Source organism: Nomascus leucogenys, chromosome 10, assembly GCF_006542625.1.
Source record: "Nomascus leucogenys isolate Asia chromosome 10, Asia_NLE_v1, whole genome shotgun sequence".
Taxonomy (NCBI): Eukaryota; Metazoa; Chordata; class Mammalia; order Primates; family Hylobatidae; genus Nomascus; species Nomascus leucogenys.
The window spans coordinates 3704752-3718267 of record NC_044390.1 but is presented as its reverse complement, the minus strand read 5'-3'; the positions used below and the strand labels follow the sequence as shown (position 1 = coordinate 3718267).

Below are 13516 nucleotides of genomic sequence, written 5' to 3'. Positions count from 1 at the left end.
GCAGGAGAATCGCTCAAACCCAGGTGGCGGAGGTTGCAGTGAGCCAAGATCGCGCCACTGCACTCCAGCCTGAGTGACAGAGACTCCTTCTCAAAAAAAAAAAAAAAAAATTAGTCTTGCTCTGTCGCCCAGGACGGAATGCAGTGGCGCCATCTTGGCTCACTGCAACCTCCGCCACCTGGGTTCTAGCGATTCTCCTGCCTCAGTCTCCCAAGGAGCTGGGACTACAGGCATGTGCCACCACGCCTGGCTAATTTTTGTATTTTTAGTGCAGACGGGGGGGTTTTACCATGTTGGCCAGGTTGGTCTTGAACTCCTGACCTCACGTGATCCGCCTGCCTTGGCCTCCCAAAGTGCTGGGATTACAGGCCCCCGCATCGAGCCTAGGCTCCCGCACTTCTCTAGCCTAGCGGTTCTCTGCTGGGCGATTTTGCTCTCCACTCCAGAGGGCATTTGGCAATGTCCACGGTAATTTTTAACTGTCATGACTTGGGAAGGGGCTCTACCGGCATCTAGTAGGTAGGGTCCAGGAATGCTGCTCAGCTTCCTACAATGCCCAGGGCAGCCCCAGATGGCAGCAGCCCCAAGGCTGAGAAACACTGGCTCATCCAGAAAGCAACCACCTTACACACTTCAGTGTAGGGACAAAGGCAGGGTTATGAGTCCACGGAAACTCTCCAGTCTCAGCCTACGTAAGACGTGGCTATTTTTCTTTTTTATTGTATTTATTCATTTATTTTTTTTGAGACAGAGTCTCGCTTGTTGCCCAGGCTGGACTGCGGTGGCGTGATCTCGGCTCACTGCAAGCTCCGCCTCCCGGATTCACGCCATTCTCCTGCCTCAGCCTCCCCAGTAGCTGGGACTATAGGCGCCCGCCACCACGCCCGGCTAATTTTTTGTAGTTTTAGTAGAGACGGGGTTTCACCGTATTAGCCAGGATGGTCTCAATCTCCTGACCTCGTGATCCTCCTGCCTCGGCCTCCCAAAGTGCTGGGATTACAGGCATGAGCCACCGCGCCCGGCCTTATTCATTTATTTTTTGAGACAGAGTCTGAGCCATTTATTTTATTTATTTAGAGACCAAGTCTCGCTCTGTTACCCAGGCTGGAGTGCAGTGTCGTGGCCTCAGCTCACTGTAACAACCTCCGCCTCCCCGGTTCAAGCGATTCTCCTGCCTTGGCCTCCCAAAGTGCTGGGATTACAGACACCCACTACCATGCCCAGCTAATTTTTTGTGTTTTTAGTAAGTAAAGACAGGGTTTCCCCATCTTGGTCAGGCTGGTCTCAAACTCCTGGCCTCAAGTGAGCCACCCGCCTCGGTCTCCCAAAGTGATGGGATTACAGGCATGCGCGACCACACTGGCCTAATGTGTAGTTTTTTATCTGTGGCCTCCCTTCCGCCCTCCCCCTTCTGAGCCTTTGAAGCCCATTACATCACTCTGCCTTTGTGTACCAACAGCTTAGCTCCCACTGAGAACATACAGAGCCAGGCACGGTGGCGGTGGCTCACGCCTGTAATCCCAGCACTTTGGGGGTGCTGAGGCAGGTGCATCACCTGAGGCCAGGAGTTCAAGACCAGTCTGGCCAACATGGTGAAACCCCATCTCTAATGAAAATAGAAAAATACATAGCTGGGCGTGGTGGCAGGAGGCTGAGGTTGGTGAATCGCTTGAACCCAGGAGGCAGAGGTTGCGGTGAGCCAAGATCACACCACTGCACTCCAGCCTGGGCAACAAGAGCGAAACTGTCTTAAAAAAAAAAAAAAGTGAGAACATATGGATTCTACTCCTGTTAGAATAATGGCCTCCAGCTGCATCCAAGTTGCTGGAAATGACATTATTTCATTCCTTCTAATGGCTGAATAGGATTCCATGGTATATAGACACCACGTTTTCCTTATCCACTCATTAGTCAATGGGCACTTCGGTTGGTTCCACATCTTTGCAATTGTGAATGACTGAGCCAGCCATTCTTAACTGGGGGTGATTTTGTCCCCATGGGGGCATCTGGCCGCATCCCGAGAGGTTTTTTTGGTTGTCAGGAGTTGCAGTGGGGGCAGGCTCAGGCTCATCCAAGTCCAGGGGTGCTGCTATACATCATGTGATACAAGGACAGTCCTTGCTACGGACTGAATTGGTCCCACCAAACTTCACGTACAAGCCCTAGCCCCAGATGTCACTATATTTGGCCACAGCGCTTTTCAGAGGTAATTAAGGCTGGCCAGGCGCGGTAATCACAGCACTTTAGGAGTTCTGTGTTTATTATCGTAAGTGGGTAAGAGCCCAGTGTGGCAGCTCACGCGTGTAATCCCAGCACTTTGGGAGGCTAAGGCAAGGGGATAACTGGAGACCAGCAGTTCAAGACCAGCCGGGTCAATACAGCGAGACTCCATCTCTATAAAATATTTTGGAATGAGCCAAGCATGTTTGGCATGCACCTGTAATCCCAGCTCAGGGGGCTCAGCTGGGAGGCCTCCTTGAGTTTAAGGCTGCAGGGAGCTAAGATCGCACCATCGCACTCCAACCCGGCTGTGAGCAACAGAGCACCACCACCATCTTGGCTGGGCGTAGTGGCTCAACCAAGGCGGGTGGGTCACCTGAGGTCAGAAGTTTGAGACTAGCCTGGCCAACATGGTGAAATCACGCCACTGCACTCCAGCCTAGGCAACCGAGTGAGACTCTGTCCACCCCACCAAAAAAAAAAAAAAAAAACTACCTTCTTAAACAAAATCAAAATTTTTAAGTAGATAAAATATTTAGGGGAAAAAAACTTCAATTAAATATGCAGCAGAGTCCGACCTAGACGTTTTCACTCCCAGCCTCTACCTACTATCTTTGTGTCTTTATTTTTAGCAAATTCTACACAGGAACTTCATGCCCATGCAGAACCCTACATGTTGACTCAGCCCCACCTCTCATCACCTGACCACTTCCTTTATTCACGCTGTCTCCACCACCCTTCCCATTGATGTGAGCTGTATCCCACTCAACACTGTTACCCACAGCCTGCGTTACCACCAGCTGACTGTAGCCCTAAACAGCACGGCGACCTCGAGCATTGGAGAAGACTTATCTTGACAAGGGCTCACGAAAGACAGCAACGCTCAACAGCAAGATAAATGAGGGCCTTCATGGGATCATTCAGTGCCAAAGCCACTCAACCTTCAGGTTTGCGTTAGTAAGAAGAACTTTGTCAGGCCAGGCGCAGTGGCTCATGCCTGTCATCCCAGCACTTTGGGAGGCCAAGGCGGGCAGATCACCTGAGGTCAGGAGTTCAAGACCAGCCTGGCTAACATGGTGAAACCTCGTCTCTACTAAAAATACAAAAACTAGCCAGGCATGGTGACACACACCTCTAGTCCCAGCTACTCGAGAGGCTGGGACAGAAGACTCACTTGAAGCCAGGAGGTGGAGGTTGCAGTGAGCCAAGATCGCACCACTGCACTCCAGACTGGGCGACAGAGGCAAGACTCAATCTCAAAAAAAAAAAAAAAAAAAAAAAGGAAAACTTTGTCATACAAGCTTTCAACCTACAGCATTAGCCATATGCCCATGTTTTTGTGCCTGGGACCATGACAACTTTCCCCATATCAATGCTCGTATTTTTTTTTTGAGACAGAGTTTTGCTCTTATTGCCCAGGCGGGAGTGCAGTGACGCGATCTCGGCTCACCGCAACCTCCGCCTCCCAGGTTCAAGCGATTCTCCTGCCTCAGCCTCCCAAGTAGCTGGAACTACGGGCATGCACCACCACGCCCGGCTAATTTTGGCTAATTTTGTATTTTTAGTAGAGATGGGGTTTCCCCATGTTGAAGCTGGTCTCGACCTCCCGACCTCAGGTGATCCGCCCGCCTCAGCCTCCCAAAGTGCCGGGATTACAGGCGTGAGCCACCGCGCCCGGCCACTCTTATTCTTAAAATAGTTTCATCACCTACTGCAAGTTTGGAGAGCAAAGTGAGGAGGGGTCAGTCCCTTTTGGCAGCACCTGGAAGCCAGTGTTAACATCATGGTGACTTTTCATTCTTAAGGAAAATTGCGGAGTGACTTCTATGCGTTTTCTATGAATGACCAAATACAGGGTGTGGAAAAGCTGTGTTTGCCATGGCAATGGGAAGCAGAGAGAACCGGGGAGGGGAGAGACAGACATACACAGAGACTCCCAGAGACAGCCACAGACTCACACAGAAACAGAGATAGACAGGCTGGGCGCGGTGGCTCACGCCTGTAATCCCACCACTTTGGGAGGCCAAGGCGGGTGGATCACCTGAGGTCAGGAGTTCAAGACCAGCCTGGCCAACGTTGTGAAACCCTGTCTCTAGTAAGAATACAAAAAAATTAGCCAGGCATGGTGGCATACGACTGTAATTCCGGCTACTCGGAAGGCTGAGGCAGGAGAATCTCTTGAACCTGGTAGGCGGAGGTTGCAGTGAGCCAAGATCATGCTATTGCACTCCAGCATGGGCGACATGGGCGACAAGAGTGAAACTCCATCTCAAAAAAAAAAAAAAAAAAAAAAAGAACAGAGAGAGACAGAGATACGGAGAAAACACCCAGAGACAGAGAGACACACAGAGAAACAGACACAGCGATAGAGACACAGAGAAACAAAGAGAGACAGAGACAGAGAGACACACACACACAGGGAGAGTAGCAGCCAGCCCGTGGGAGCCAGGCAGAGCCGGCGTGAGGCAGGGCCATCTTCTGAATTAAAGGCAATAGTGACTGTAAGCGTGTGCTTTGCAAGTAACAGGATAGATTAGAACAGGGCTGGCTGCCCATGGCCCACGAGCTGTTTCTGGGAAGCCTCCGCAGGCCCCAGCCAGACCCTGTGCTGCTTCCATGTCCAAAGGCACAGCTGAGAGCTGATGAGAGACCACGGGGCCCACAGTGCCACGCATATTAACTATCTGGCCCGTTTGTCAATGCATGGCTTAGGATATGAGCAAATAAGTCACAAAGACATACTGATCACATAGATACACCAGGCAGCTAGTAAACTAGACCAAGTGGTGCCCGAGTTAGGGAAGAAAATACAAGAATCAACGGAATCATCCCTGAACTTCTTAGCAATACTTCCTCCTAGACTAAGCACAGAGTACCATATTTATTGCAGGTTTCTCTTGAGCATGTCAATAAACGCAGCTGCAACGAGTGCTCTAACTTTATTATCCCTGTGAAAAAGTACATAGCGTGATGTGAAGGGGGTGCGTGACTGGTGCAGAATCTCCCAAAAACAGTGAGAAAACCAGTGTCAAATCCTATATCTTGACACAGACTCTAGTGTTAACATGTGACCCTCTGACCTGCATTCATAAGACACCTTAGAGACCCGATTCCCGCTTCCTGTGTAATTCACAGAGCGATCCCAGGCTGCTCAGCAAAAAAAGTCACAGCACGGAGGTGCCGTTGGCCCAGAAGCATTGCAATCAATAGTCAGCTTCGGATTCTTTTCTTTCACTTCCTCCAACAGCTTCTTGATTTCCAGATTAGTTTCATAGGTCTTCAACCTGGAGGGATCAGAGAACACAAATGTTCCCAGAGCGCCTATAGTTTCATTGTCCCAAGAAATTCATTCTCAACTAACCAGGATGCCTGAATATCTGTTTTCAAACACTCAAAGCAGGAAACGTTTTTGGGATTTTCTGGGGGGACAGGGTCTTGCTCTGTTGCCCAGGCTGGGGTACAGTGGTGCCATTTTGGCTCTCTGCAACCTCCAGCTCCTGAGTTCAAGCAATTCTCATGCCTCAGGCTCCTGAGTAACTGTGATTACAGGTGTGCACCACCACGCTCGGCTAAGTTTTGTATTTACAGTACAGATGGGGTTTCAACACGTTAGCCAGGCTGGTCTCGAACTTCTGGCCTCAAGTGATCCGTCCACCTCGGCCTCCCAAAGCCATGGGATTACAGACGTGAGCCACAGCACCCGGCCAGAAACGTTTTCTAAAAAGAAATTTAGATCCACACAAGGGGGATCCTTATAAGTCTAAGAAAAAAAAGATTATGGCCAGGCCCGGTGTCTCACACCTGTAGTCCCAGAACTTTGGGAGGCCAAGTCAGGCAGATTGCTTGAGCTCAGCAGTTCAACATGTCCAGCTAAAAATACAAAAATTAGCCGGGCGTGGTGGCAGGCATCTGTAATCCCAGCTACTTGGGAGGCCAAGGTGGGAGAATCGCTTGAACCCAGGAGGTGGAGGTTGCATTGAGCCAAGATCGCACCACTGCACTCCAGACTGGGCTGCAAGAACAAAACTCCCCATCTCAAAAAAAAAAAAAGAAAAAGAAAAAAATACAAAAATTAGCTGGACATGTTGGCATGCCTCTAGGCCCAGCTACTCAGGAGGCTGAGGCAGGAGAATTGCTTGAACCTGGGAGGCGGAGGTTGCAGTGAGCCAAGATCTCGCCATTGCACTCCAGCCTGGGTGACAGAGCCAAGACTCCATTTCAAAACAAAAAACAAAAACAAAAAACAAACAAAAAAACACCATACCTGAGTGTCTTCAAGGATCCAGTTCTTTGTCTTAGAACCCCAAAGAGCTTAATTATGCCACTCTTCCACAAATGATTCTGGCCCAGGTCCAGAGTTTCAAGCTTCTGATTGCTGATGAGAGCAGATCCAAGATGCTGACAATAGAAAGGCATGAGGGAGCAGCTCCACAGGCTGTTGAGGAAGAACATGGAAACCCACACATTCACTGAGCAGGTAGTGGCTCACGCCTGTCATCCCAACACTTTGGGAGGCCAAGGCGGGTGGATCACTTGAGGCCAGGGGTTCGAGACCAGCCTTGCCAACATGGTCAAACCCCATCTCTAATAAAAATACAAAGATTAGGCAGGGCGTGGGGACAGGCACCTGTAGCCCCAGCACCTTGGGAGGCAGAGGAGGGTGGATCACCTGAGGTCAGGAGTTCGAGACCAGCCAGGCCAACATGGCGAAACCCCATCTCTACAAAAAATTAGCCATGCATGGTGGTGTGTGCCTTTAATGCCAGCTACTTGGGAGGCTGAGGCACAAGAATCGCTTGAGCCTGGGAGGCGGAGGTTACGGTGAGCCAAGATCACGCCACTGCACTCCAGCCTAGGCAATAGAATGAGACTCCATCTCACAAATATATAAAATAAATGAAAATACAAAAATTAGCCAGGTATAGTGGCGCCACCTGTAATTCCAACTACTCAAGAGGCAGGAGAATCGCTTGAACCCAGGAGGCAGAGGTTGTAGTGAGCCAACGTATCATCACTGCATTCCAGCTTGGGTGAAAGAGTGAGACTTGGTCTCAACAAAAAAAAAAAAAAACAAGCAGCATATTTACTGGGGCTTCAGCAGTGAGGAAATGCAGAGGGGAGTGAGCAGAGCAAATCCTTGTCCTTAGAGTTTTTAGTGACAGCAGACACCTCGATATGTTCTATTGAAGACAATGGATGATGGTATTAAAATAAACAGGGTAGAGGTAAGTCAACCAGAGAGGCATTGGCTAGACTTATGCTGGTCATTTAAGTCCTCTTTTGGAAAGTGATATGAGGAAACAAACTGAAGGATGGTAGATCATGAACCAGCATGCAAATAGGGGAAAGGAATCTTGTCAATAAAATACTGAGCTAGTGAAAAAGTAGAATGATTTTGGCTCATAACTTATAAGAGGATCCCATAAGGATCTGTAGACCACTGTAAAAGCCTTCGATTTTTTTTTTTTTTAAGACAGAGGTTAGCTCTTGTTGCCAAGGCTGGAGTGCAATGGCACCATCTCGGCTCACTGCAACCTCTGCCTCCCAGGTTCAAGTGATTCTCCTGCCCCAGCCTCCTGAGAATCTAGGATTACAGGCATAGCTGGGATGATTACAGGCACAAGACACCAGGTAATCCACCCCTTTATTTGCACTGAGCTTTTGAGTGTTTGGAAATAAAGGTGTCACAGTCTGGCTTGAAGCTTGAAATGTTCGTCAGGGTGATGGGTTAAGAAACTTCAGGAGGCCAGGAACGGTGGCTCATGCCTACACGATTACAATCCCAGCATTTTGGGAGGCTGAGGCAGGTGGATCGCTTGAGGTCAGGAGTTTGAGACCAGTCTGGCCAACATGGTGAAACCTGGTCTCTACTAAAAATACAAAAATTAGCTGGGTATGGTGGTGCATGCCTGTAATGCCAACTGCTTGGCTGAATCAGGAGAATCGCTTGAACCTTGGAGGCTGAGGTTGCAGTGAGCCAAGCAAGATGGCATCACTGCACTCCAGCCTGGGTAACAGAGCGAGACTCTGTCTGAAAAAACAAAAAAAGTACCCTGTGTTCTAGTGGTTTTTTTCTTGTCTCTACAGCAAAGCTAAGTAGTAATGATATTATGCAGATTCTCTTCACATTAGGATTGCAGATTCTAGTTGGAAAATAGGTTGCATCCAAGAGATGCAATTGACAAAGTTGGGGGAGAGAAGTGATGAAGAGCTCGCCATTCCATTTGTGGAGACTTTGCATTTCCTGGGGGTGGTATCCCACCTGTGGTTCCCTGGGTTTATGAGCTGGGGCAGGCTCACTGCTTCCTGATTCCTGGATCCCAGCAGAAGCAGCATGTTGCTGAAGCCCAGGTCCCTGGGGGCCATTCTCATCTATATTTCACTTCTCCAGGCCCTCTACCTTACTTTGGAAGTGCCCACCCACCTATATTCAGTTTCTGGAGGGGTTTGCTCTTGAAACTGCATTCAGCTGGGCGTGGTGGCTCATGCCTATAATCCCAGCACTTTGGGAGGCTGAAGCAGGCGGATCACCTGAAGTCAGGAGTTCGAGACCAGCCTGACCAACATGGGGAAACCCCGTCTCTACTAAAAATACAGAATTAGCCGGGCATGGTGGCACATGCCTGTAATCCCAGCTACTAGGGAGGCTGAGGCAGGAGAATCGCTTGAACCTGGGAGGTGGAGGTTGCGGTGAGCCGAGATCGTGCCATTGCACTCCAGCCTGGGCAACAAAAGTGAAACTCCTTCTCAAAAAAAAAAAAAAAAACTGCATTCAAAGTGATACAGTTTGAGATATTGAAAACATAGAAATTGGCCGGGCATGGCGGCCCATGCCTGTAATCCCAGCACTTGTGGGAGGCAGAGGGGGGCGGATCACGAGGTCAGGAGATCGAGACCACGGTGAAACCCCGTCTCTTTTAAAAATACAAAAAAATTAGCCGGGCGTGGTGGCGGGCGCCTGTAGTCCCAGCTACTCGGAGAGGCTGAGGTAGGAGAATGGCGTGAACCCGGGAGGCGGAGCTACTGCACTCCAGCCTGGGTGACAGAGCGAGACTCCATCTCAAAAAAAAAGATATTGAAAACATAGAAATTGGCCAGGCGTGGTGGCTCACGCCTGTAATCCCAGCACTTTGGGAGGCCGAGGCCGGCGGATCACCTGAGGTCAGGAGTTCGAGACCAGCCTGACCAACATGGTGAAACCCTGTCTCTACCTAAAACACAAAAAATTAGCCAGGCATGGTGGCGGGTGCCTGTAATCCCAGCTACTCAGGAGGCTGAGGCAGGAGAACCATTTGCAACTGGGAGATGGAGGTTGCAGTGAGGCAAGATCACACCACTGCACTCCAGCCTGGGCAACTAGAGCGAGGCTCAAAAAAAAACAAGAAAACATAGAAATTAAGGATTTCCAGATTTCCAAACACTTTAAAAATGAGGCCAGGCATGATGGCTCATGCCTGTAATCCTAGCACGTTGGGAGGCCGAGGTGGGAGGATTCTTTGAGCACCAGAGTTCAAAACCAGCCCGGGAAAGATGACAAGACCCCATCTCTACAGAAAACAGTTAGCTGGCCATGGTAACACATGCCTGTAGACCCAGCTGCTCAGGAGGCTGAGGTGGGAGGGCCGAACAAGCCCGGAAGACTGAAGCCACAGTGAGCCGTGATCACCCCACTGCACTCCAGCTTGGGGGACAGAGCAAGACCCTGTCTCAAAGAAAGAAAGGAAGAAAAGAAAATCGTCTACCGTAGGTGTTTTAGGTTACAGTTTGGATTCTCTAACGCCTGACAGAGAATCCACAATCCACGAGCTATCTGGTTGAGACTCAAGTCCAGGTGTGTGAGGCCGCAGGCTTCTTGGAGTGCCTCTGAGAGATATCTACAGCCAAGCTTGGTTATGCTGCATTGCTGTAACCTGCGGGATAATCAAAGGAAGAGAAGCCTGTTATCCCTCTGGCTAACGCCCTGTGAAGCAGTTATTTCCAACACTATATACCTTCCACCTATATACCGGAATGCAGTGCTGCAATCTTGGCTCACTGCAACCTCTGCCTCCCAGGTTCAAGCGATTCTTCTGCCTCAGCCTCCCAAGTAGCTGGGATTATAGGTGACTGCCACCTATATAACCAGGCTTGGTGGCGCGCACCTGTAGTACCAGCTACTCAGAAGGCTGAGGCAGGACAATCGCTTGAATCCAGGAGGCAGAGGCTGCAGTAAGCTGAGATCACGCCACTGCACTCCAGCCGGGGCGACAGAGTGAGACTCCGTCTCAAGAAAAAAACAACAACAAAAAAAAGTATTTATAAAAAACATAGGTGGCAGGCAGCAATTGACCCATGAACTGGAGCTATATACTTCCAGGTGGACCTGTACATAAAAGCATGCAAATGGGCCGGGCACAGTGGCTCACGCCTATAATCACAGCAGTGGGAGGCCAAGACGGGCAGATCACTTGAGGTCAGGAGTTCGAGACCAGCCTGGCCAACATGGTGAAACCCCATCTCTACTAAAAAATACAAAAATCGGGCCGGGCGCACTGGCTCAAGCCTGTAATCTCAGCACTTACGCAGACCAAGGTGGGTGAATCACGAGATCAGGAGTTCAAGACCAGCCTGGCCAAAGTGGTGAGACCCCATCTTTACTAAATACAAAAATTAGCTGGGCACAATGGCTCACACCTGTAATCTCAGCACTTTGGGAGGCTGAGGCAGATGGATCACCTGAGGTCGGGAGTTCGAGACCAGCCTAAGCAACATGGAGAAACCCCGTCTCTACTAAAAATACAAAATTAGCCGGGTGTGGTGGCCCATGCCTGTAATCCTAGCTACTCAGGAGGCTGAGGTAGGAGAATTAATTACTTGAACCCAGGAAGCAGAGGCTGCAGTGAGCCAAGATCACACCACTGCACTCCAGCCTGGTGACAGAGAGACTCAGTTAGAAAAAAAAAAAAAAATCATCCAAATGGCCTTCTGATTACATCCATTTCCAGCTCTGCCTGGGACAATATCTTAGGCTCTGGGTTTAGACCGACCCAGGACAGGATCTGAGACCTGGATCAGTTATTTTCTGCACGGTTAGATTATGGAAATTTCACTTCCCTTGTCATTTTATTTCACGTTTAGGTTTTGTCTTTAATTGACACATTCTACGTATATAGGGGTATAGTGTGATGTTTTGGTGCAGGTACACATCATATAACAATCAGGCAGGTGACTGTTTAACAATAGTTATTCTAAGCCAGGCACAGTGGCTCATGCCTGGAACCCCAGCACTTTGGGAGGCCGAGGCAGACAGAACACCTGAGGCCAGGAGTTCAAGACCAGCCTGGCCAACATGGTGAAACCCCATCTCTACTAAAAGTACAAAAATTAGCCAGGCATGGTGGAGGGCACCTGTAATCCCAGCTACTTGGGAGGCTGAGGCAGGAGAATCGCTTGAACCTGGGAGGCAGAGGTTGCGGTGAGCCGAGATTACACCACTGCACTCCAGTCTGGGCGACAGAGTGAGACTTCATCCAAAAAAAGAAAAAAGAATCTCATAAATGAACACTAGCTAGAATTTCTGAACAGGAATAGGTCTTCAACCCTATGCAATCTCTTGAATATTGTTCTAACCATAATTTTAATGTGAACAGGCAACTCATGCTGGGCTTCTTTCCTTATAACAAGATTCAGCCAACCACAGTCCATGGGTCAATTCCAACCTGCCACCTATGTTTTTTATAAATAAGGATTTTTGTTGAGTTTTTTTTTTTTTTTCTTGAGACAGAGTCTCACTCTGTCACCCAGGCTGGAGTGCAGTGGCGCCATCTCAGCTCACTGCAGCCTCTGCCTCCCGGATTCAAGCGATTCTCCTACCTCAGCCTTCTGAGTAGCTGGTACTATAGGCACGCACCACCAAGCCTGGTTAATTTTTGTATTTTTTAGTAGCAACGGGTTTTCACCATGTTGGCCAGGCTGGTCTCGAACCTTAGGTGATCTGCCCACCATTCACTACCTGTTCCCCAATAACCTATGGAAATAAAATTTTTCAAAAGGTGTCACTGGCCCAACCATATAACTCAACCTACCTCGAATAGCAGGCGGTACCATGTCATAGGAATTTGAAAGAACACACACAAAGCATCAGATCCAAGAACCAACTGCTTATCTCAAATCTTCCTTCATGGCAGGAAGAAGCTCTGCTGACATGCAAATATTAACATGTTTCTACCTGTATCTGCCTGGTTTTTTTTGTTTGTTTTTTTGAGAAGAAGTCTTGCTCTGTTGCCCAGGCTGGAGTGCAGTGGTGCGATCTCGGCTCACTGCAACTTCCGCCTTCCAGGTTCACGCCATTCTCCTGTCTCAGCCTCCCAAGTAGCTGGGACTACAGGCATCCGCCACCACACCTGGCTAATTTTTGGTATTTTTAGTACAGACAGGGTTTCACCATGTTAACCAGGATGGTCTCCATCTCCTGACCTCATGATCCACCTGCCTCAGCCTCCCAAAGTGCTGGGATTACAGGCATAAGCCACTGCGCCTGGCCTCTGCCTGTTCTTTAATTCTTACCAGGTTTTTAAAAGTTACATTTGAAATGAATTAACAAGTACTTTCATCTCTCTCCTGCTTGAATTCACGTGCACACACATACACACACACACACACACCCCCAACAGGGACTTACACCAAAGTCTGCAGTTTACAGTCAGGGTAACTCAAGCCCTCACACAGAAACTTCACCCCTGTATCCCCAATGGGGTTCTTGGCCAAGCACAGGTGTGTCAGCTTCTGGCTGACAACCAAGACAGCAGCAAGGTCCTTACAACTGGCTTCTGTAAGACGACAGTTTTCCAACCTGCAAAAATATGAAACAAATGGTAAAAGTATGAGAACATTTCCACAACTCCAACCTGCTTGGCGATGTCCACGTGCTAGGGTCCTCAGCTTCAACCCTTCCTGTTCATCCCCTGCCCTCTGTCCTGTGCGAGTCATCACGGCCACAAAAGAGCAGGAAGGCGAGAAGGCCAAGATGCAGCAGTCCACCTGGAGCCATCACAGGACACAGGTGTTCTTTCGTTTGTTTTTTTTTTTTTTTTTTTTTTTTTGAGACGGAGTCTTGCTCTGTCGCCCAGGCTGGAGTGCAGTGGTGCAATCTCGGCTCACTGCAAGCTCCGCCGCCCAGGTTCACGCCATTCTCCTGCCTCAGCCTCCTGAGTAGCTGGGACTACAGGCGCCCACCACGCCTGGATAATTTTTCGTATTTTTTAGTAGAGACGGGGTTTCACCATGTTAGCCAGGATGGTCTCAATCTCTTGACCTC

General features: G+C 49.3%; 1 protein-coding gene across 5 annotated transcripts in view; it reads right to left on the bottom strand.

Annotated features, from left to right (window-relative positions):
* Positions 1 to 5068: 5068 nt before the first annotated feature.
* Positions 5069 to 13516, bottom strand: part of NLRP7 (NLR family pyrin domain containing 7) — a 43851-nt gene continuing 35403 nt past the window's right edge. For 2 of the 5 annotated variants that reach the window (XM_030819633.1, XM_030819634.1), the window contains exons 8-10: positions 12881 to 13051; positions 9963 to 10130; positions 5147 to 5504 (exon numbers count right to left, since the gene is read on the bottom strand). In XM_030819633.1, the coding sequence (XP_030675493.1) occupies positions 5372 to 5504; positions 9963 to 10130; positions 12881 to 13051 (472 nt within the window). In that variant the 3' untranslated portion in view covers positions 5147 to 5371. Of the gene's footprint in view, positions 5505 to 6484; positions 6656 to 9962; positions 10131 to 12880; positions 13052 to 13516 lie in introns of all 5 variants that reach the window. The other 3 variants (XM_030819632.1, XM_030819630.1, XM_030819631.1) reach the window with 3 other exon arrangements.